Source organism: Saccopteryx bilineata, chromosome X, assembly GCF_036850765.1.
Source record: "Saccopteryx bilineata isolate mSacBil1 chromosome X, mSacBil1_pri_phased_curated, whole genome shotgun sequence".
Classification (NCBI taxonomy): domain Eukaryota; kingdom Metazoa; phylum Chordata; class Mammalia; order Chiroptera; family Emballonuridae; genus Saccopteryx; species Saccopteryx bilineata.
Genome location: NC_089502.1, coordinates 109,834,331 through 109,857,160, shown reverse-complemented (window position 1 = coordinate 109,857,160; position 22,830 = coordinate 109,834,331). Strand labels below are relative to the sequence as shown.

Below are 22,830 nucleotides of genomic sequence, written 5' to 3'. Positions count from 1 at the left end.
GGCAGATGGGGCACAAGAGGGACAGGGTCCAGGCCCCTCATGGCAGCAGGAGGCTCATGTCAGGTGTGGCCCAGGACTCAGGACAGCCAGGATGTGACGAGGGAAGAATGGGCAGCAGACACTGTGGGTCACTCAGCCCAGGCAAGACAGCAGAAGGAAGGAGGCTGTCACCGAGCCAGTGAAGCAAAAAGCAGGCTAGAGGCAACTTTTCCGAACCTGGGGTTTCCTTTTTCGCCAGCTCACACCACCCTGCCCCATCCCTGCCCATTCCTCCTTCCCCTCCCAAGGAGCTGAAGGCCCAGGCATCTGGAGGCCTGGAAAACATCAGGGCTATAACTGCTTCTGCTGCCAATGGCTCAGTCCTCCCCAGCCGCCTGGCTCTTCAGGGCACAGCTTCCTGCTCCCAGACTATTTCGGGCCTTTGCGCAGACTTTCATTGAAGAGCTTATATTTCTGGGTTAGTTCTTCCATCTTGGCGGCTACAGAGTAAAGAAAAATACAAATGCAAAGTGAGCCTAGCAACTCCCATCCTGCCCCTCAAGGGGTTTGCCTCCACGGGGCCCAACTCCCACAGTGAACCAGAAACTGCTGACCCAGGAGCTGTTGAGGGGGCTGGAAGCTGGACAACACCATGTGCTGAAGAGCACTGAGGGCCACGCATAGATGGAAGGCCCCTGCCTGCCCCCAGGGGGAGGCAGTGGGGGGCTGTGATTTAATCAAACACTAATCAGATGACATGAGCCTTAGTTGTGATCTGCTGCTTTGCTTTTAGGGGCAGGGGACATCACCACAACATGAACTTGCCTCTCAAGATACCAACTTGAGATGCTAACCAACGGACATGGAATGTGAGAAGCCTTGCTCATCCTCGCCCCCATCCTGAGTACGGGGTTTCCCTGGCTTTGACTTCACTTAAATAGACACCTATTCCTTCCTTCACCATCTTGCTGCCCTGCCTCCTTGCCCATCCACATGGCAAGGTAGCTAGTTGGCATTTGGCCCCACCCATGCCGAGGGTGACACTGAAGCTCTGGAATCCTGGGGTGTGCCTCAGGGTGGCCGGCTTCAGAGAGATGCTGGAGCAGGCACATTCCTAGCAGAGCTGGGACCAAACCTGGGCCACTCCAGCTGGCCCAGATGACCGTCCGTCCTTGACATCAACACTCTCATTAGGGTCAAGTTAGCAAACTTCCTGTTGCACTCCTATTTCTCCACAGGTGGGGACTTCCTAAGTCCCTCTGGGTATCATCTGCCTTCATGGAATCTTAGGTTTTCCTAACCTCTGGACCCTTTCACCCACTGCTTTCCTGGGGCTGTCCCCACCTCAGCTGCTAAATCAGTTCGTAAGTGTCCCCTTTGTCCCAGACTCAAGTCACTCCCTGGCCTTCTCTTGGCTGGGCATGGCTAGATCACAGATCCTAGGCCAGAAGCCCCAGCCCCTCTGAGTGTACAAGGTGTCAGCCTCTGGAGGCCGCAGCTTTCTGGAAGCTCTGGGCCCCAGCTCTGCATCTGTCACTCCGGCCTTCAGAAGACTGGGTGGGCTTGGGGACGTGTCTTTTCGGTTCCATCTATTCTGGGCTTGGAATCTGGAGACTCACCCCCTCAGCTCTGTGCACCTGCTGCTTCACTGGTATCCTCCACCCTCCGTTTCCTTCCTCTCTTTCTCTGGAGAGCCTGTTAGTCACCTGTATCTGGCCTCTGTCTTCATTTTATCTGTGTTTTCTTTCTATTCTTATAGATTTGCTAGATCATTTTGTTTTCTACCCTTTCCATTGACTTTCAACACTTTGTCAAGCCTTTTTAACTCCTAGGAGAGTTTGTTTTATTCCTCCATGTTGGTTTTCATTTGGACATGATACAGAAAGTCCTCACTTAATATTGTTGATAGGTTCTGTGACTCTAGGTAAAACACCATATAATGAAACCAACTCTATCATGTGCTACTGGATAAAACAGCATCTCATCAACATTATAACAAAAGGATATTGTTCGAGGACCTGCTGTACTGAGTATGTTAACTCAAGCTTGCTGGAAAGTTCATTAATCTGAATGACTCATTGGCCCTGCTTTTCCAGGTCTTTCTCTCTCCTTTGTGGGGTGGTCCCACTGTGTTCTGGTGGAGTCACCATTCCCTGCAAGGTCCGCCCTCCCACCAAAGCGGCTCCGTCGGGGACAGAGCACCAGAAGCAGACAGGGATCAGCCCTTATACCATGGACCCGCAGAGGCCAGACAGACGTGGGCTTCACCTGGGCTGCTGCCAGCCATACCAGGAGCCTGGGTTTGCCATTCATTTCAATCATTTTCTTTAAAATAAAGCAGGCTAGGGTCTCACTGGGAGCACCAACATGTAAAGACCTGCTTCGTTTTCGCCCTGTTTCCGGCCTACTTGCCATTGCTCCTTCCTGGGGCCACAGGCCACACAGCCCCGTGGTACCCCAGGCAGACACACTCCTCCACTGTGGCTTCAGGCCACACTCTCAGCTGTGGCTTTCTCCACACCGTGCATCCATCAAATTGCTCCCTTCCACCTTCTAGCTTCCAAAAAACCCGTTACCATTTCTCCACATTGGTGCCGTCAACTCCCCTCCCTCACTCCCAGCAGTAACACGGTCGTTTTGCTTTCAGAATGCATATTTTCATGGCACTGGGGTCCCCGGAGGCCTGGGAAATCAAATGAGGCCTTGGGCCTATCCAACTGAGATGGTGACTGGTGAATGACGATGGGACGAGTAACCAACACAACCTGCCTGCTGGCACTGACTGGTGATCTGGTTTCTTATACTGGCAGGGAAAGAAGCACAGGCACACAGACCTTCCACAGGGGGAAGGCCTGAGGAGGTCAGGGAGACCAATGCCCTCAATTTTTCAGGTGGGAACAGGGGAAATACACAGGCTGTTCCAACGGTCCTTGACACAGACCTCTGGTGTGTCTACAGCCTAAGAACCCCTTTCAGACAAAATCAGGAAACTGCACTACCAAGAACTGAGCCCTCCGAGCGGATGGCAGCACCACCCAACAAGGCCCAGAGGAAAGCAGGGAGGACAGGCTGCATACACCTTAGACGAAAAGGGTACCTATCTAAAAGGTAAAACTGGCCACCTGTCCTGTGACCACAGGTGAGATGGCACACAGCGCAGAACACAAATGATCATTATTATATTAATGACAGTGCAGACTGTAAGCACTTTATTAACAGCAATTACATACACTGGGGGTGAGAGTCATAGTGACAGTGGTGATTACAACAAACGTTATGTAGATTTGAAAACGAAGGATTCTGTTGCAGTTCAGGCAGAAAGAAGAGAGACTCCTGAGAGTCCAGTATACATACGGTAAGTGTGCGTGCCAAAGCCAAGGGCGGTGAAAAGGCCGGCTGCCCCAAAAGAAGGCCAGTTAGAGAGTTCATGCAAGGACAGGCATCCAAACAGAGGACCCAGAGGCTATGCAACCTGAAGCCACTCCTTGGGGGTACACTGGGGGAAAGGGGTTACAGGCAGGTAATTTAGTAGCTGCTGCCTCAGATGGTGGATAAGAATTGTGGCAAACCATAGACTAAGCAGAAAGCAGGAGAGGCTGGAGAATGAGATGCCCATAAGGGAATCTTGAAGGCTGTGCTCATGCCCGAGGCTGTGTAGATGTCCAGGAAAGACCTGAGAGGGTCCCTGGCTGACCCTGAGGCTCAGAGCAAAGAGGAAGCAAAGGAGAAGGAAGATCGTCAACTGTCTGGCTGAGTGATAACAAAAAACATGAAGCCACACATCCGAGAAGCTTAAAATAGCCCAAGTGGTATAAACTCAAAGCAATCCACAGCGAGGTATATTCTGACAAACTGTCACAAGCCAAAGAGCAAGAGAATCTTGAGAACGAGAACAGAGAAAAGACTGTACAAGGAAGGGGTTTCCATAAAAGCAACAGAGACACAATGATCACCCAGTCAGGACAGCAGTTAGCTGTAGGCAGGAAGAAGCACGTGATGGGTTTTCGGCCACTAGGCACGTTCTATTTCTCAACCTGGGTCACGGTTATACAAGTATTTGCTTTAAAGTCACTCGAATTAGAATAAAGGTGATTTGCACAGGGAAAATATCCAACTATTTCAAGTTTCTTTCCCTATGAGTTGAGACTCCTCCCTAAAGGCTATATATTTCTTATCAAAGAAAAAGTTTTCCCAAAGTATATTTCCAAAATAAAAAAATAAATTCAGAAATAAAAAGGTAAATTGAAACTAAATTAAGCTACATCTTTGCCCCTGTCCAGTAGTGGAAATGTCTGTCAGAGGGTCCAGTCCAACGCTGATGAGGGTACAGAAAGATGGAAACTGCTTGGCCCTGCACATGGTGATGAGCCTGGCCTCACAACCACAAGCTCGGGAACCCCGTCCTAAGGACATAATCTAAACTGGCGGTGCACTTTCTGTATGAACATGTCCACTGCCTCCTTTTCTTAATATTGACAGTGGGGGAATTAACTAAGTAATATGTGCTCATTGGGTAGTCTATGAAAACTACAGAGCAGGATAAAGAAACAGAAATTACACTAAACCACCTCCGGTTCCAACAGGGAGAAAACCAATGGCCACAGTCTGGCCTATTTTCCAAGAGGGGTTCTTTTATATTGTTCTCCTTTAGAAGGAGAAGTAATACTGCATCTCTCCTTCTTACCCTGTATTTTCCCTTCAACATTCTATAATATGCAGCTTGTCACGGTGCCACCACCAATTTTTGAAACAACAAATACTCTTTTACCATATACATATGCCATTATCGACCTGAGCGCTGCCCACCGGCAAAGCTGCAACCTGCTCTCGTCTTACACTACTCTAGATCCTGCAACAGCGTTATGAATAATACTAAACATCTGAAAGTCACCTACAGGCTCAGTAACAGAAAATGGTAAGCAAATTATAGCAAATGGCTGAATGGAATAGTGTCTGACAATTAATAATACTACTTTGAGAACATGGGAAAATGCGTATAATGAGGTCCAAGGGAAATAACATAATAATATAGAAGTGTATACATGTTATTATCACACTTAACTTAAAGAAATAAAAAAAAAAATGAAGAGAAGAAAAAGCATAGAGAGAAACAAACCAATCTATTAAAATGAACCAGTTCTGGGCCATTGGGTAATGGATTGTTTTTATTTTACCTCTACGACTTTGGGTTAATCCCAAATTTCTACAATTAATGTTCTGATTTATAATTGGTCAAAGCATTTTTTCAAGGCAAGGAAAACCTTATGCATTATAGAAAGAAGAAGTAAGGGGCTGGTCCCCAAATGTTCCCCCAATGCTGGCTGAGCACAGAAGGAATCCCAGTATGAGGCAGATGCTAAGCCAAGGTTCACTGGGACAGCCTGTCAGGGACCACTGAGTGGGTGACCACAGCTGCTTAGAGTGGTGACCACGTACCTAGACTCATCACAGTGTTGCTGCTGCTCCAATAGATCTGCTCGCCGTGCTGCTGCTTCACCATCTGCACAGTGCTGGCCGAGATGTCAGTGACCCCCGCCACTGCTTTCAACAGCTTAAGAGGGAGGGCGGGTGGGAGGGAGACGTGTGGGCATTAAGTGCTGGTGGTCTGACCTATAGAAGGCACCTCTTGTTTCCACCCAGTTTCACACTGAACGTGTGCCCCCCTCCAAGCCCTCAAGCATGTGGCATTCACTCCCAAGGATACCCATGGGTGATGGCAGGACTCTCAGCTACCTGGGGAGTCACCAATCAGAGTTCTCCAACCTAACTTCCTTCTTCCTGGCCCAGCAGGGACACCACACTCTCATGTGCCCCATCCCACATGCGCAGTCCAGCAAAGCCATTGTCACGGTGGGAAAATGCCCCATGGTGGGGAACCAGTGCCCCCAAATAAAAGGGCCTTTCTGATGGGAGAAAACTATACCCTAACACTCTATTGGTAGTCAAATAGAATAGGCTAACAAGAGATTTGGAAGTCTAGTAGCCTTTCGTTAAATAACCAACACAAATGTTGTAGAGGCCCTGAGCCAATGTCAGAGTCCCACGTGTGGCAACTGTCTACATAATCATAACCAAAGCCTGCATTTAGGTCGGCTCTGGAGGTCTGAAGTGTAGAACAACAAAATGAGTAAATATTCATAGTCAGCTCAGCAGAATGAGGCGATCTTTTCCTGTTTCTCTGAGCTGAGTCAAGGCAAAAACAGGCAAGCAGCATCTGTCTGTCTGGCATAGTTCTTGGTCGCACACAAGAACAAACAGGCCATGATATATTTGGGCATATCGTGAAGACAGAATGAGACCAATATAGGGACAGAGGTTAGGACAAAATACTCTGCAGCCACTGACCGTGCTTTTAAAGAAGCTGGAACAATATGCAACAATGCTCACAATAAGAATTCCAGTGACAGAGCAAGGGTGTCACAGGCAGCCAGGACCACTGCAGGCAGTGCGCAAAGCTCTTCCAGGCCCAGAGCCTGGGCTCCGTCAACACCCCTGAAGCGCAGTGGGGCACTTGGCGGGCCGTCCACATTGGCCCTCGTCCCCTCCACGGCGCCAGGGAAAGCTCCTGCCCTAACCCGCTAAAGGTACTAGGCTGACGGCTAGAACCTAGAGCCCAGCTGTGCCACCTGCTCACAAGGAGCCTGGGCCAAGCCCCTCCCATCCCCCTGTCCCAGCCCTCGGGTTCCTTGCTGGGGACTACAGTGGGAGAGGGGAGGGTGATTCTTACTTGGCTGCATGAAGTCAGAGTCTGGTACACAGCCTGGATGATGGGGCCACACGGGTGGAAGCAGGGGTCCGGGCGCTGGCAGCACTCACCCAGCTCATCATCGTAGACTTGGAGGAAAGCCACGACGAGCTGATGGAAGTCAGAGATGACCAGGCGCAGCTTCTGGTCCAGGGTGTTGGCATTGGCCCTGCTTACAGCAGCCCTTTGCTTGTGCTGCACAAAGCACCGCAAAGCCAGAGGAAAAGGGTCCCCATTGAGCACCAAGTCCCTTCCACCCATCAGGGGACAGGGTCTGCTGGCCACCCCAGGCTTCCAAAGCCAGGACATTACGATCAGAGGCAGAAAAGAGCAACTTGGTTTCAAGCGAGGCTGCCTGGCATCTAGCCTCAGCACTGCCATTGCAGCGGTGTGGGTGTCAGTCTCCTTTCCAGGAAAACAAGGAAGCCAGGCCAAGGGCTGCCGGGAGAGTCACACACAAGGCAGCATGTGGAAGCCTGGATGGAGCTCAGGGCCTGGCACACAGCTCACCTAAGGCTAATCCTTTCCATTCTGCAGGAAGCCTCAGGTCCTGCCCAGAGCTTGTCTGTTTCTCCCCTTCACATGGCTGACCACCCACCACATTCTAGAGTCTATCAGGCCCTGCACACCTGCCACCTCACTTAAGCCCCACAACTTAAAGATGGGGCACCTGAGGCCCAAAGGAACCAGTACCTTCACCTGCGCCTGCAGTACCTGCAGCTTGGCTACGCTCTCCTGCAGCTGCCTGGCCAGCTCTGCCACCTTCTCCTCCTCCGACTCCACAGAGAACTTGACCCTGTGGGGAGAGAAGGGGGGGACGCTTTCAGCTGCTCCGTCACAGGCCACACATGGAAGAGTCTGTCTCAGATCTCAGAACCGTACGGGGCCCATACCTCTGCCAGTCATCACCCTGCACGTCCGGGGACGCTGAGTCACACTCAGGGCTCAGGAGCATCTGCAGCTGGGAGCTGGAGTAGAGGTCCCGCAGCAGCTCCTGGTTCTTCTGCCTGGTGTCCTCGAAGTGCTCCTGCACACTGCAAAGGCAGCCGGGGCCGCAGTCAGAGGCCGCAGCACCGTGCCCAGGGATTGTGCTGGCGGCCTTGCCGAGGACTCACCCGGGAAACCCCAGAGTCCAAACCAGGGCTGGCCGAGAGATCGAGAGGTGTCTCCTCCAGTCCCCGCCTGCTTTGGTGGCCAGGGCTGAGCTCCATGCCTTCAAGAGCCCACCCACTAGCAGGGACAGCCCAAGCACCCACTCTCCTCAGCAGGCCCGACCTCTTCACCTTAACAGCCTGGGCTCTGGGCCAGTATGCAGCTGTGGCCACCAGGACAGGGGGTGAAACCTCAGCTAGAGATGTGCCTGCTGGCAGGTCCAGGTGCCCAGCAGGCCTTCTGGGCCACCAGCTCCAGATGGAGAACCAAGGACACCCACTGGCCATTCTTTGGGCGGCCTGGTCTGAGCCTTTACCTGGAGCAGGCGGAGTAGCCGATGGTCAGGCTCCGGACTGTGTCCAGCAGCTGGTCCATGAAGTGCAGCTGTTTCTGGGCGCAGGCCTGGCCCTGGCCAGGAAACAGCACACGCACTCACTGGCAAGTCGTGCTGAGTGCAGCTGCCCCACCCCCCCACCCTGCTGCGGCTAGTGGAAAGGAGAAGCCTGCACCACAAGCATCCTGGTCCCCACCAGGTGACATCTTGGCTCAGGGGCTACTATCACTGTCCAAGCCCAGCCATGGGCTGCAGTGATGACTGGGACGACTGTGGGAGTGACAGTGCTGCGGAGACACATGGGAGTGTGTGCTCATCGCACATCCAACAGAGGTTGTTTGGGTGGGTGTGCAGGGTGCAGCAGGGCCTGCTGCGGGTAGAACACAGCCCGCGGGGACCTGATGGTGGCCTGTTCCTCAGGAGCATCTCCAGGACGAGGCCTGTCCTCAGCAGATCGCCCTCCCCAGCCAGGAATGACTCAAGCTGACTGGCACAAGAAAGGGCCATGGAGGTGGCCTGTGCCAATCCTGCTCCTGCCCACAGAGAGAACAAGGACTCGTCCCTGATAGCCACCAAGCAGCAGCTGAGTTAGTCCCCTACCCTAAAGGTGGCTGGGATTCCCGGCAGGAATCTGCCCAGTCAGGAGGAGCTCAAGGCTTCAGAAGTACAACCCTTTCTTCCTTTCAGAAAGAGGAGAAGATTTGCAACCACTCTCCAGGACCCATTACAATCTGGGAGGAATAGCCTGCCCCAGAGAGCCCTGTGTGAGCAAGGATTCCAGAAAACCGGGCCTGCGTTCCATCTTAGCTCCTCATTGCCCTGCCCTACACACCCACTATTCTGAAAACTGCTCCAGAATGACTTGCGCGGCCAGCCTCACTGGTGACTTACTACAAAGCCCTCCAAAACGTATTTGCGTTCAAAGTAGGTGTGCAATGCACAGGCTGAAGTGAAAGAGCCAAAGGCTCCTGATGGTATTTTAGGCCAGGTGGCCCTGGGTAGGGGAGTAGACCTGGGGTCAGGAGTGAGCTAATTAGTTTATCTATTCAGCAGTTGATGAAAATTTGAGCCCTACTTTGGGCTCTTAAGAATAATACTTCCTGCTCATGTACAAGTTCTTGTGTGGACCTAATTTTCAGCTATCTTGGATATACAGCTAGCAGTGGAACTGCTGGCCCATGCAGTAACTCTAGGTTTACCCTTCTGAGGAGCTGCCGCTCTGTCTTCCAGAGAAGCAGCGCCATTATACATAGGGGGTCCGGCTTCTCTTCATCCTCACCAATGCTCCTTATTTTCCTTGTTTAATTATAGCCAGCCTACTGTGTATAAAGTATGATTTCACTGAGGTTTTAATTTGCATTTCCTGATGACTAATGATGATGAGCATGCTTTCATACACTTATTGGTTATTTGTGTATCTTCTTCAGAGGAATGTCTATTCAGATCCTTTGCCCATTTTTGACTTGGGTTACTTGTCTTTTTATTATTGAGCTGTCAGGTTTCTTTGCATTTCTGGATAATAGACCCTTACCAGATATGTGACTGATAAAATTCTAATTCTATAGGATACTCTTCACTTTCATTGATGGTGTGGTCTGAAACACCAGAGTGTTTCATTTTAATAAAGTCCAATTAACCTAGTTTTCTCTTTGTTGCTTGTACTTTTGATATCAAAATGATTTTTTTAAGTGAAAGGAGGGGAGATAGTGAGACTGACTCCCGCGTGTGCTCCAACTGGGATCCAATCAGCTACCCCCATCTGGGGTCGATGCTCTAATCAACCAAGCTATCCTCAGTGCCTGGGGCTGATGTTCGAACTAATCAAGCCACTGGCTGCAAGAGGGGAAGCAGGAGAGAAGGGGGAGAGGGAGGGGTAGAGAAGCAGATGGCCACTTCTCATGTGTGCCCTGACCAGGGCTCGAACCTGGGATCTACACACTGGGCCAACATTCTATCCACTGAGCCAAGCAGCCAGTGTCAAAATGATGACTTTTTACACTTGATCTTAGCCAAAGGCCAAAAAGTGGTAAAATGATGACTTTAAAAAAATATCATTATGAACTCATGGATTTAAGTATACATAGAGGGTGTCAGTCTATTGTAACCACTGTCCTTAAAACACATTCATCATCCTCACAATGTCCCTTCTTTGGCCATGAGGGCTCCTATTGCTAGCTGGCTCGTGAGTCCTTTGGAAGGTGTTCCTGACTCAACTGGTACATTTTCTGCCCCAGGCCTGTGTTACAACTGGGGTGTCATTGTTCTTGGCCTTTTCAGGGGACAAAGAAAGGAAATGCCTGCATGTGCATGCACATGCACACACATACACTCAGTTTTTAAGTTAAAATACATTAGGAGCTCATACTAATATTCCTGATTCAAATTCCAGACTACAGGGTTTGACCAAACCTAATGATCTGATGATCTGATACCCCTACCTCCTTTCTCCCATGCCCTGACTCCCAATACTCTCTAGTGCCAACATAAATTATTCTTTTCCTTTTATTTTTTAGTCCCATAAAATGGAATGAAGTATTGATCCATGCTCCAACATGAATGACACTTAGAAATAATGTGCTAAGTGACGAAGTCAGTCACAAAAGGCCACATATTATATGACTCCATGTATATGAAATAGAGACAGCAAAGTAGTGGGCACCAGGGTCTGTGGGTAATGGGGACAGGCTGCTTCATGGGCACAGATCTCCTCTTAGGATGGTAAAATGTTCTAGAACTCCCTTGAAATACCAATCTCTCAGAGTGGGACAGAATGTTTGTGGCGGGTGTCTGCAACCTTGGAAAGGTAAATGCCAAAAGGTGTGTCAGGGAGTCAGAGAAACCAAAGTTACCATTCAGATTGGTGATGATTTACTGCGTTCTCTCCTCTGCTCTCCCAGACCTACACTCAGCCTAGCCCAAACCCAGAAGACAGCATGGCGGTACAGACAGAGAGCTCAAAAACAGAGAACAACCTAATGCTCAGACTGAGTTGGAGAAATCCTCAGCCTTTTTTCTCTCTGTCTTCACTGTTCTCTCAGATCTCGGACTCCAAGCAATATCATAGCGGGGGTGGCAGCAGCAACGAAAGTGACTGACAACAGAAAAAGCGGGAGCAATACTCTGAGTGCAGGGAAACAACTTCTCCATTTGGAGGAGCTATGGGGCCAAATCCTGTTACCCCTTCTTCCTCTCTGTCCTCCTGCTGCTGCGGTAGTCACAGAAGTGAGTGATTTATGGCTAGAGGACGGAAGAGTCCTTTTACCTGGGAACCAGAGAGTATCAGAGATGACAGGGAAGAGCTCAGGAAAGCGACCCCATAAATTTGCTCATGAATGCCTGGGCTCAGCTCATCTCCCCCCACCCCATGTAAGGGTACATCTGATCTTTTTTGTGTGTGTGGCAGAGACAGAGAGAATCAGAGAGAGGGACAGATAGGGACAGACAGGAAGGGAGAGAGATGAGAAACATCAATTCTTCGTTGCGGCTCCTTAGTTGTTCATTGATTGCTTTTTCATATGTGCCTTGACCGTGGGGCTACAGCAGACCAAGTGACCCCTTGCTCGAGCCAGCAACCTTGGGCTCAAGCTGGTGACCTCGGGGTTTCGAACCTGGGTCCTCCACATCCCAGTCCCACGCTCTATCCACTGCGCCACCACCTGGTCAGGCAGGGTGCACCTGATCTTGATGAGCATACTGAAGACTCTGATTACTAGGCCAGTAGAGAAACCAATGCCCTAGTCCTAGGCCAACCACCAGGTGGCGCACGTGCAAGGTAGACCCAAATGGCACAAAGGTTACGGAAACTGGGCTAACATTGGGACCACAGTCAAGAGAAGTAGGCAGAATGTGCAACTTAAAACTAACCAGGTTAAGTGCCTTCTAATATACAAACATTCTCCATAAAATTTAACAAGACCCAGGGTCAAAGTATAGTTGAAATATCCAAGACACAACCTACAATTATTTGGCACATAAAACCATGAAAATCTTAACTTGCATGAAAAAACAAGATGGCACAGATGCTAGAATAACCTGACAAATTTAAAGCAGTCATAAAAATGCTGAATAGGTCATCATAAACACTAGTCATAAATGCTGAATAGGACTCCCATATACACTCTTTCCAGGATCTACAAAGGTTAAAATAAAAAGCATCAGCAAGGAAACAGAAAATATTTTTTAAAAACATGGAAACTTTATAACAGAAAAATATAAAAACTGAAATTAAAAACTCACTGATCGACTCAACAGCAAAATAGAAGGAACAGAGGAAAGAGTTAGTGAACTTGAAAACAATGGCCTGACCTGTGGCAGAGCAGTGGATAATGTGTCAACCTGAAACACTGAGGTCAGTGGTTCCAAACCCAGGGCTTGCCTGGTCAAGGCACATATGGGAGTTGATGCTTCCTGCTCTTCCCCCCTTCATTCTCTCTCCCCCCCCATCTCCCCCTCTCCTTCCCCTCTAAAATAAACAAATTAAAAAAAAGAAAATATTAACAGAAACTATATATGAGCAACAGAGAAAAAACAGATAAAAACTTCCTGTGTTTGTCAATGCAAACTTACAGATTTGTGAAGCTGAGCAAATCTAAACATGACAACCTCAAAAAAATCTTCCTCTCACAAACACATAATCAAATTGCTAAAAACTAATGACTATACATACATATATATACATATATGTTAACATGTGCGTATATATACTATATTAAACTAGTGGGAGAAAAACAATGAATGACCCAGAAGGGGAAATGATTCCAATGACTACAGACTTCTCATCAGATCCTGTGGAAAAAGAACTGCCAACCCAAAATTCTATATCCAATGAAAATATCCATCAAGGGGTACTAGACATGCTCAAATAACAAAATCTAAGAGAATATGGACTCAACAGACATTTCTAAAAGAATTGCTGAAGGCAGTTCTTCAGACAGAAGTGAAATGATACCAGGAGGAAACTTGGAACATCACAAATGAAGGACACATAAAAGAAAGGACAAAACTCCATGATCATCTCAGTAGAAGCAGAGAAAGCATTTACAAAATTCAACACCCTTTCATGTTAAAAGGTAACAATATAGGAATAGAAGGCAATATCCTCAACCTGATAAAGGACATCAATTTAGGCAAATAAATAAATAAATAAATAAAAAGCATCCAAAGTGGAAAGGAGATGTAAAACTCTCTGCAAATAACATGATCTTGTATACAGAAAAGCCTAAGTGATCAACTAAAAAATTATTAGAATAATCAAGTTTAGCAAGGAGACAGGATACAAGAGCAATATGCAAAACTCAATTGTATTTCCACCCCCTGGTTAAAATAAACAATAGAAAAATGAACTAAAGAAAACAATTCCATCTAAAATAACATCATAAAGAATAATATACTCAGGAATAAGTTTAACAAAAGAAATATAAGACTTGTACATTGAAAGCTACAAAACATCTTTGAAAGAAATTAAAGAAAACCTAAATAAACGGGAAGACAGTTCATGGAGAGGAAGACAATACAGTTGATCTACACATTCAACACAATCTCCATTAAAATCACAGCTGGCTTTTTGCATAAACTGACAAGCTGATCCTAAAATTCATAAGGCAAGTGAAGGGACCCCTAATAACCAAAACAATATAAAAAGAGCAAAGTTGGAGGATTCATACTTACAACTTACTACAAGCTTGGTACTAGCATAAAGATAAACATATAAATCAATGGATTAGAATGGAGAGTCCAGAAATAAACCCTCAGATTTACGGTTAAATTGATTTTCAACAAGGATGCCAAGACAATTCAATGAGAAAAAAATGATCTTTTCATTAAATGGTATTGGGACAAATGAACAGTCACATGCAAAAGAATAAAATCAGATGCATAACCATATATAAAACTTATTCAAGCCCTAAATATAAAAGCTAAAACTCTAAAACTCTTAGAAGAAAACATATGTCAATCTACACAACTTCAGATATGGTGATGGATTCTTAAATATGACACTAAAAGCACAAGCAACAAAAAAAAATGTAAGTACACTGGACTTCATCAAAACTAAAAACTTCTGTGCTCCAAAGGACACACCAAGAAAGTAAAAAGACTATCCACAGAATGGGAGAATTCACTGTATTGATAATTCAAATATCTGATGTGACTCATATTCAGTATATGTACAGAATCTTTGCCTGACAGTGGTGGTGCAGTGGACAGAGAGTCGACCTGGGACACTGAGGTCCCAGATTTGAAACCTCGAGGTCACCAGCCTAAGCATGGGGTCACCAGTTTGAGCATGGGATCACCAGCTTGAGCGTGGGATCACTGACATGATCTCATGGTCGCTGGCTTGACCCGAAGGTTGCTGGCTTGAGTAAGGGGTCACTGGCTCAGCTGGAGCCCCCTGATCAAGGCACATATGAGAAGCAATCAATGAACAGCTAAAGTGCAACTACGAGTTGATGCTTCTCATTTCTTCATCTCTCTCCCTTCCTGCTTGTCTGTCTGTCTCGCTAGCTAAAAAATAAAAAATTCTTATAACTCAATAATAAAAAGACAACTAACCGAATTAAAAAGTGGGCAAAAGAACTGAACAACCTAGCGTCGGCCTAGCGTGCGGAGGACCCGGGTTCGATTCCCGGCCAGGGCACACAGGAGAAGCGCCCATTTGCTTCTCCACCCCTCCGCCGCGCTTTCCTCTCTGTCTCTCTCTTCCCCTCCTGCAGCCAAGGCTCCATTGGAGCAAAGATGGCCCGGGCGTTGGGGATGGCTCTGTGGCCTCTGCCTCAGGCGCTAGAGTGGCTCTGGTCGCAACATGGCGACGCCCAGGATGGGCAGAGCATCGCCCCCTGGTGGGCAGAGCGTCGTCCCTGGTGGGCGTGCCGGTGGATCCCGGTCGGGCGCATGCGGGAGTCTGTCTGACTGTCTCTCCCTGTTTCCAGCTTCAGAAAAATGAAAAAAAAAATTCAAAAAAAAAATAAATAAAATAAAAAAAGAGAACTGAACAAGATATTTCTCCAAAACATATCTATAAATAGCCAATAAGCACATGAAATGTTCAACATTATTAGTCATCAGGGAAATGCAAATTTAAGCCACAATTCGATAGCCCTTTAACCCCCCAGGACAGCTGGAACCAAAAAGATGGACAATAGTAAGTGTAGTGAGGGTGCAGAACTGGAACCCTCATATGTTGCTGGTAGGAATGTAAAAACGATGCACCCACTATGAAAAACAGTTTGGCTGTTCCTTAAAAAGTTAAACATCAAGTTACTGAATGACCCAGCAACTCCTAGCTATATACCCAGAGAACTGAAAACCTGTCTTCAGTCAAAACGGTATACAGGAACATTCATAGCAACATTACTTATAATAGCCAAAATGTAGAAATAATTATTTTAAAAAATTAAATATTAAGAGTAGGGGGCAGGGTTTCTTTGAATCAGGAGTGACTGATTGGGGGCTGAGGGGATGGATTAGGGCCACATCTGCAGAGAAACCTGCAGCACGCAGCACATGGGGAAAATGCATGGGCTCGGGAGCCACAAGCCTGGGTTTGAGGCCAGGCTCTATTGCTAGGTGAGCTCAAGTGAGTTGTCACCTCTCCTGTGAAATGGGGCTAAGCCAAGGGTGGGTGTGACAATTACTGACAATGTAAAGTGCTAACCACAGTGCTGATGTGTATGAAATTATCGACCGAATACAACATGCACTCTGTCCCTTTGGTCATCATAAGCCTGAGATCCCCCTCAGCCTCCTCACGATGGCTAGACTCTGCTCAAGGGAATCCATGGTTCCTGCCCTAGGTGGCTAGGGAGTACAGGTGGGGACGAGTGGGGACAGAGAGGGCCCTCTCTTACCTTTAGAAGCTCCTGATCATCCGGCCCACACAACATCAGCTCATGGCCTAGTTTCGCCATCTCTGTCAGAACACAAGGATCCTATTACTGCAGAGACCCACCCAAACACAAGAGTGCACGGCGTACCTAGTGGGTGCACAAACATGCAGGGTTCCTAGCAGTTCTCTGGGCAGGCTGTTCCCGCTCGTGTCAGCAGGTCCGGTGCCCACAATGCTGGGCTGGGCCTGAAAGACCTGGGTGTGATTAAGGAAGTACGTGGAGCACACACCTAGGTGCCAGGACTGCCTCTTGCTGTGTGACCTACACCCAATCACTGCCCATCTCTGCGCATCAGTTTCTTTGCCTAAAAATAAGGGTCCACATCCATTACTTTTCCATTTAAGGAACTCCGACTTCTAGAAGAAGGCAGGCAGCTGTCTGGGGAGCTGACAGAGGTCAGGGAACTGCAGACACGCTGTGTGCTGCCTTTTCAGTGAACTCACCAGGCCAAAGCAAGAGGAACCACAGCTCACACTTGTCAATTTCCTACACACCTTTCACATCACCCTCTCCTTCCTTCTTGCCACCAACCATAAGACGTGAGCCTCAGCTTCATTTTACAGATTGAGAAACTGAGACCAGGGTGTCCTGGGTATTTTCTGAGGAAACATCTGGCATACAGAGAAAGGCCAAGACTTGGAGCTGGAAAGCCTGGGGCCAATACCCTTACCCTCAGAGGCAAAGCCCATCTCTTACCCCCACGTGCCTCAGTAGCAGAACAGGCCTAACTCTGGCATCTGCTTTGGAAGGTTTGGTGCCAGAAGCAAGCAGTGCACTTATGTGAAAGCATTAGGAGTCCTGAAACACCGTACAAATGCCAGTTATAGCCCCCAAGTACACCTGCTCTGCCCACAGCCCTTAACCGCAAATCCTAGTTATGCCCTGGCCCTCTCTTGCTTAGCCCACATCCAAGCCTCAGGGAATCTGACTATTCTCTTTCTCCCTCCCATTTCTACCTGGTTCACTGCAAGACCCTCCCTTCCTCTGCCTGGGCCTCCTATTCTCAGTCCGGTGGCCCAAGGGTCCCTGTGAAACCCAAAGTCAGGCCACAGCCTTCCTCAGAGTAAAAGCCGATGTTCTTCCATGGCCCACAAGGCCTGGCCTGCTCTGGCCTTGCCCTGCTCTGACCTCACTCCACCACTCTCCCCTTGTTCTCCACTCGGCACCGGCCACCCCAGTCACTTTACAGTTCTTCAAAGCTGCCAGGCACACGCAAGCTACCTCAAGCCCTTTGCATGTGCTGTTCTCATGCCTTGAACTCTATTCTTTCTGGTATCAGCCTGATTCGCTTCCTCCCTTCCTGCAAGTCTCTATTTAAAAGAGAGGGCTTCTCGGGCCTTCTTATGTCAACAGCACCATCCTTCTCCCAACCCACCCATGCACGGCTTTGCCTTCACCTGGCTTTGTTTATGGTGATTCTTACTGTCCATACACTAAGACTCTTGCTGCCTTCTTTGTTCATCACTTGTCTCTCCCAGCTAGCACCTAAGCAACAGGAGAGCAATATAACTCACTGCTACACTGCCAGCGCCTGAAACACTGCAGGGTGTGGAGTAGGCTCACCATAAATACTTGTCAGATGAATTCGTCATTCTAATCCCTCTATCTGTCCCAGCTTCTCCCATTTACACTCCTTGATAAGCACTCATGTCTACCACTTGCTGTGACACTCAGTATGTCCCACAAGCTGGGCAGGCTGAGGTTATCACCCATACTTTACAGAAGAGGAAACTGAGGCTCGGAATGGCAAGGTCAAGGCTGTGGCTGGGCTGAGGGCAAGAGTTAGCACCTGTGCATGTATGTGCATTAGAGAATTCATTAGAAATGCTATCTGATAGCCAGACTTACCTGGTTTGGACATGGTCCTATCAGCAGAAAAGTACCGGACAGAGCACTAGGGAGAACGCCAGTGCTCCCATGCAGCCTAAGCCGGACCACACACCAGCCCTGCAGGCTCCACGATACAATGCCCTATTCTTCTGGCTTATTTGAGCCTCAGGGACAACTGTCCTCAGATAATCAATTTGGCAGTGCCAGTTGGGTCACAGATCAGGACTCCAGGGCCCAGTTTACTCCATCCTGGAGTGGTTGGGCCAAATGCAGGCCCATGGAAATTCTGACTTTTGAAGACACCATCTTGAGAACTTCAATTCACTCTCCGTTATCTAATAATGTCCACTGCTGGGTTAAGGACAGTTTCTGCCAAGAATGAATTGAAAAGAAGCAGTAATAAGACAAGCCCTTGTGGAGAGCTGCCTGGTGTGCTCCCAGGAACACCAGGTTTAATGTGCACACGCACACACCAGTGACACAAGGACAGAACCAGCCGCGGCATCGACAAGAACCACTGTCTCTGCCCACAGTGCCTCAGGGGATGGGCTGACAGGGAGTCAGGCTCTTGGTCATATTCACGTGCCCGTGCAGGAGTAGCTCTCCCATTTGCAACACCAGTGAGAGAGGGAGCCTGATTCCAGAAGGTTCTAGCAACATCCACAGGGTGTGTAGCAACCAGAAGAAAACACTAGTCCGATAGGAAATTCACAAACTCACAATTGCCCAGAGCCCACCATCCAACTCCAACCCCCCGTAACACAGACCCACCTTGGATCTTCACCTCGGGCGAGACATCCTTCAGAGAGCTGAATCTGTCCTGCCAGGAGGGACAGGCCCTGCGGGAAAGAGCAAACCAGCCGGGCCTCGCGGGCTGCAAAGGGCCTCGCGCGACCCCTCCCAAATACAAACTATAAAAACTGAATTTTTTGTGCATGTGCGAAATGCCATTGAAATGTTCAGTTGAAATTAAAGAGAGTTTTATGTCGTGTGAATTTCAAGTCCATAAACTATCAGGGATAGAGCCAAAGACTGTTCTCCCACACGATCCTACCGCAGACGTCTTTGTTACACCGGCTGAGGAACAGCCGATAGAAATCCAGTGGGTAAAACCAGAGCCAAAAGTTGATTTGAAAGCAAGAAAGAAACGAGTTTACAAAAGGCAACGAAAAATGAAACAAAAGAACAGCGGGAAAGCAAAATGAATCACAAGATAACTACTTTTTTAGTTATTTTATATTTATTTTGTATTCAGTGTGTAAATACTTTAGTTATTCAGGACTATTCTGAACACGTAATTAGTGTGGCATTTAAGAGAAAAAAATTAGAATTTTGTGACTTCGGTGGTACCTGTGTATTTCTAAATAAACTATCAGCAACACTCATCAAAAAAAAATCAAAAAAAATTATCAGGGATTAAAAAACCCTAAAATATTTCTGAAAGTTTACCTCAGAAATATTCATTTGAAAACTGAAATGAAAATTCTCACAAAAAATAAAATGACTGCCCGAGATGACAAAGGAATTCCTCAGAGCTCTAGCTCTCTCTCAGAAGGAACCAGGAGGCCAGCTTTTCTTAAACCATGGTGCAGGTTTGTTTGAAGGATGTCTGAAGACAGCCCTTCCAGCTCTGGGACCCTTGGGAGCCGCCTGGGTCCCTGTCCTGCATCTCTCTTTGCAGGGTCTGCTCTTCACAGCCTCCCTGTCAGTGGAGCACACCGAGTCAGTGACAGTCGCCCCGCTAGGCCCCTGGCTGACGCTACCATCCCCAGGGAAGCCACCTTGACATCCCTCCATCACGACAGGACCCGAACACTGTCCCTCGCCAGGCTGTCACCCCTCAGACTTCAGGCTCGCCAAGGCCAGGAGCTGGCCTTCCATTCTGTATTTCTGGGGCCTAACACAGCAGCCAGCATAGAAAAGGCGGCCAGTAAGCGTTAACAAATGAGTGACCACGGCCCTTGCTACAAAATAATCTGCCGTTAGTAAATGTCCACACTTAGCTCTTTCAACAGAGAAACATTTTCTGTTTTGTTTTGGGTTTTTTTTGTATTTTTCTGAAGTTGGAAACGGGGAGGCAGTCAGATCAACTCCCGCATGTGCGCAACCGGGATTCACCCGGCATGCCCACCAGGGGGCGATGCTCTGCCCCTCCGGGGCATCGCTCTGTTGCTACCAGAGCCAGTCTAGCGCCTGAAGCAGAGGCCAAGGAGCCATCCCCAGCGTCCGGGTCATCTTTACTCCAATGGAGCCTTGGCTGCGGGAGGGGAAGAGAGAGAGAGAAGAAGGAGAGGGGGAGGGGTGGAGAAGCAGACGGGCGCTTCTCCTGTGTGCCCTGGCTGGGAATCGAACCCGGGACTCCTGCACGCCAGGCCGACGCTCCACCACTGAGCCAACCGGCCAGGGCCGCTGGAGGCACTTTTACCCCACATTTGACCATGGCTCCACAGCTGGCAATTCTTTCCTCAGCAGCTGCTGTCACAGTGATCTGGGAAGACAGCTACTTATAAACAGAACAGACCCCATCTCGCCCAGGTGGGCTGAGTGGCACCAAGTGTGTCCCTGAAATGCGGGAGGAAGAAACAACTGGTACCGTGTACACATCCACTCCAGGATTTCCAGGCGGTACTGCGAGGGGCTGCACAGCAGTTCCAGAATGGTCTTTGGTTCTGAGATATGAAGACCCTCCAGACAGGGGCAGTTGAGGTCCTAAGCGAGGAAAGGGAAGGGAAGGGAAGGGAAGGGAAGGCAGCGAAGTTTTAGAAAGGCGGAATCAAGAAGGGCTGCAGTGCGCTTCTGCCCTCGGGCCCTCGGAGCTCCTTCCCGTGGTCACTGCCTCCAGGCACACACCAGGCTTGTCGGGGCACCCCCACCGTGGGCACCCTCCAGCCCGAAGGGCCCTCCTCCATCCTGCCCAGGGGCACATTGCTCTCATTCTCGGCCCCACCCCCGAGAGCCTGCCGCCCACCTTAGCAATGTGACCTGGCAGCCTGGACGGGCTTTGAGATTCCCAGATAGCAGCGCAGGCCCCGGGCTGTCGGACTAAAGGGACGTGCGGCGGGATGGGGGCTGACTGGATCTTTCCGGGAAGGGGACGGAGGAGCGGGGCGGGGGACAGCGGGACCTGGGACAGCTACGCAACCCTGTGGACTTTCTCACTACGGTCTCCACGGCCTGGGACGCTAACTGGCCGCCTGTCCCCTGGACCCGCGAGCTCCTGGAGACCCAGGCTCTGTGCCCTCCGTGCCTCTGCACTTGCTTCACGCGCCCCGCCAGGTCTTGCAAAGTTTCGGGCGGCAGAAGTTAAGGCGCCGCACGGTCGCCGCGCCGGCCCGAACTACCCGGCCGTGGCTGTGCAGACAGCAGAGCGAAGGCCCGGGCCGCCCCAGGCGTCCCCGTCCCGGCAGCGGGACCCCGCGCAGCCTGAGAGAAGAGAGAGGACGGGCGGTGCGCACGGCGCCGCCGACTTCCGCCAGAGGCCCGCCCGCCCCGTCGCCCGGCCCCGCCGCCCCGGCCGGCTCCCTGGGCCCGCAGCACCTTCAGCTTCGCGAACACCTCCACGGCCGCCTTGAACACGCTATCGTCGCGTTCGTCCTCGTAGCCGCAGCAGCCGGCGCCACTGCCCAACCCCGCCATGTTTCAAGCTCCAAGCCACGCCCTACCCGCGCCCTGGGCTCACAGGCCGGTGGCACTGCCAAGCACGCTGGAGGCCGCGCTTCTGCTGCCCACCTGCCTGAGCTGAGACGCGAGTGGAGACGGAGCCCACCCCTTACCCTCACCGCGCCTTCGGGTTGGGCCGCGCTGGGCACCACCCAGGAGGCCGCCCGCACCGAGGGGGGCGGGGCGGGGCCGGGGCGGGGCCGGGGGCGGGGCCGGGGCGGGCTCTCATTCGCCCGCCTTGCTCGAGTCGCCTCAGCCCCGCGACCAGATCGAGAGCGCCTTCAGGAGAGCCTCTTCCAGAAGAGGGCGCTCCTTGGTCGGGTTCTCCTCTAAGGATGAAGGGGAACCTTGAGGACTGGATTAAACTGGGACTTGTGTTCCATCTCCCAGCGCGAGGCTCCATCTCCTCTTTCCCACACACACTCAAAAGTGTAGTTAAAGGGGAGTTTCTTGAGTTCGAGTCCGATCCCACCAGTCACTAGCTGTGTGATTTGGAGCGGGTTACTTAACCTCTCTGTGCCTCCCAATGAAGATAATGAGAACACTTACTTCACTAGGTTGCTATGAGGATGGAATGAGGTAATAATTTCAAGAAATACCTAAGACAGTGCCTGGCACATGAAAAGCACTATGTAAAAATAAAAGTTCACTTTTATTATGTTGGATTCTGCTCCTTGCCTCTCTCCCTCCCCCAATCAGTCTTTGACCTTCATGGAAGGCTCCTTTCTATACTATCCACTTACAGATTTCTTTGCGTTTCTCAGGCCCATCAAACTCAGTGAGTCTGGGATGAAATTTATCAGCCGGTCCTCTCCCAGACTCACAAAGCCCCCAGCTCAGTGAATGCCCACATCCTCAGGACCTCATAGCGGTATGTAGCCACAGCAGATCCGATTATGTGGGAAGGCGCTGAGGGAGGGCTGGTGCCCAGTGAGTGGGGAGCCAATGGCAGGTAACCACCACCAGCCCTCCTCACTCCTCTCCCAGGGTCTGTCCCTCCTCTGTGCCCTGCCCTGCCAACTCCTGGATGGTGGGACCAGGGGGCAAGTCTAGAGGCAGGGAGACCTAGGGACCTGGCAGGGGGTTACTGCAGTCCACTGAGTGACAAGCAAGGCCTCAGCTCTGTCTGGGAGGAGGGCGTGGGCAGGAATCTGGACTAACAGGAAGGGATCCCAGCCTGGCCTTATGGGGTAGGGCCTGGTTTGTAATTTCAAGCTATTCTGGGACATAGAGCTTCAGAACTT

General features: G+C 49.8%; 1 protein-coding gene across 3 annotated transcripts; it reads right to left on the bottom strand.

The window, feature by feature from the left end:
* Positions 1–230: 230 nt before the first annotated feature.
* On the bottom strand, positions 231–21,762 carry HAUS7 (HAUS augmin like complex subunit 7). Of its 3 annotated transcripts, none has more exons than XM_066249630.1 (10): positions 21,464–21,762; positions 20,520–20,635; positions 18,698–18,765; positions 16,058–16,119; positions 8,193–8,284; positions 7,618–7,758; positions 7,424–7,520; positions 6,707–6,919; positions 5,416–5,530; positions 231–479 (listed from the first exon to the last, which is right to left on the bottom strand). In XM_066249630.1, the coding sequence occupies exons 1-10, from the start codon at positions 21,560–21,562 to the stop codon at positions 409–411; spliced, it is 1,074 nt and encodes a 357-aa protein (XP_066105727.1). In that variant the 5' UTR covers positions 21,563–21,762; the 3' UTR covers positions 231–408. The 3 variants fall into 3 exon arrangements, with proteins under 3 accessions (XP_066105727.1, XP_066105726.1, XP_066105728.1); XM_066249629.1 differs by having other exon boundaries at positions 7,418–7,520; positions 21,464–21,761; XM_066249631.1 differs by having other exon boundaries at positions 7,439–7,520; positions 21,464–21,759.
* Between the last annotated feature and the right edge of the window lie 1,068 nt (positions 21,763–22,830).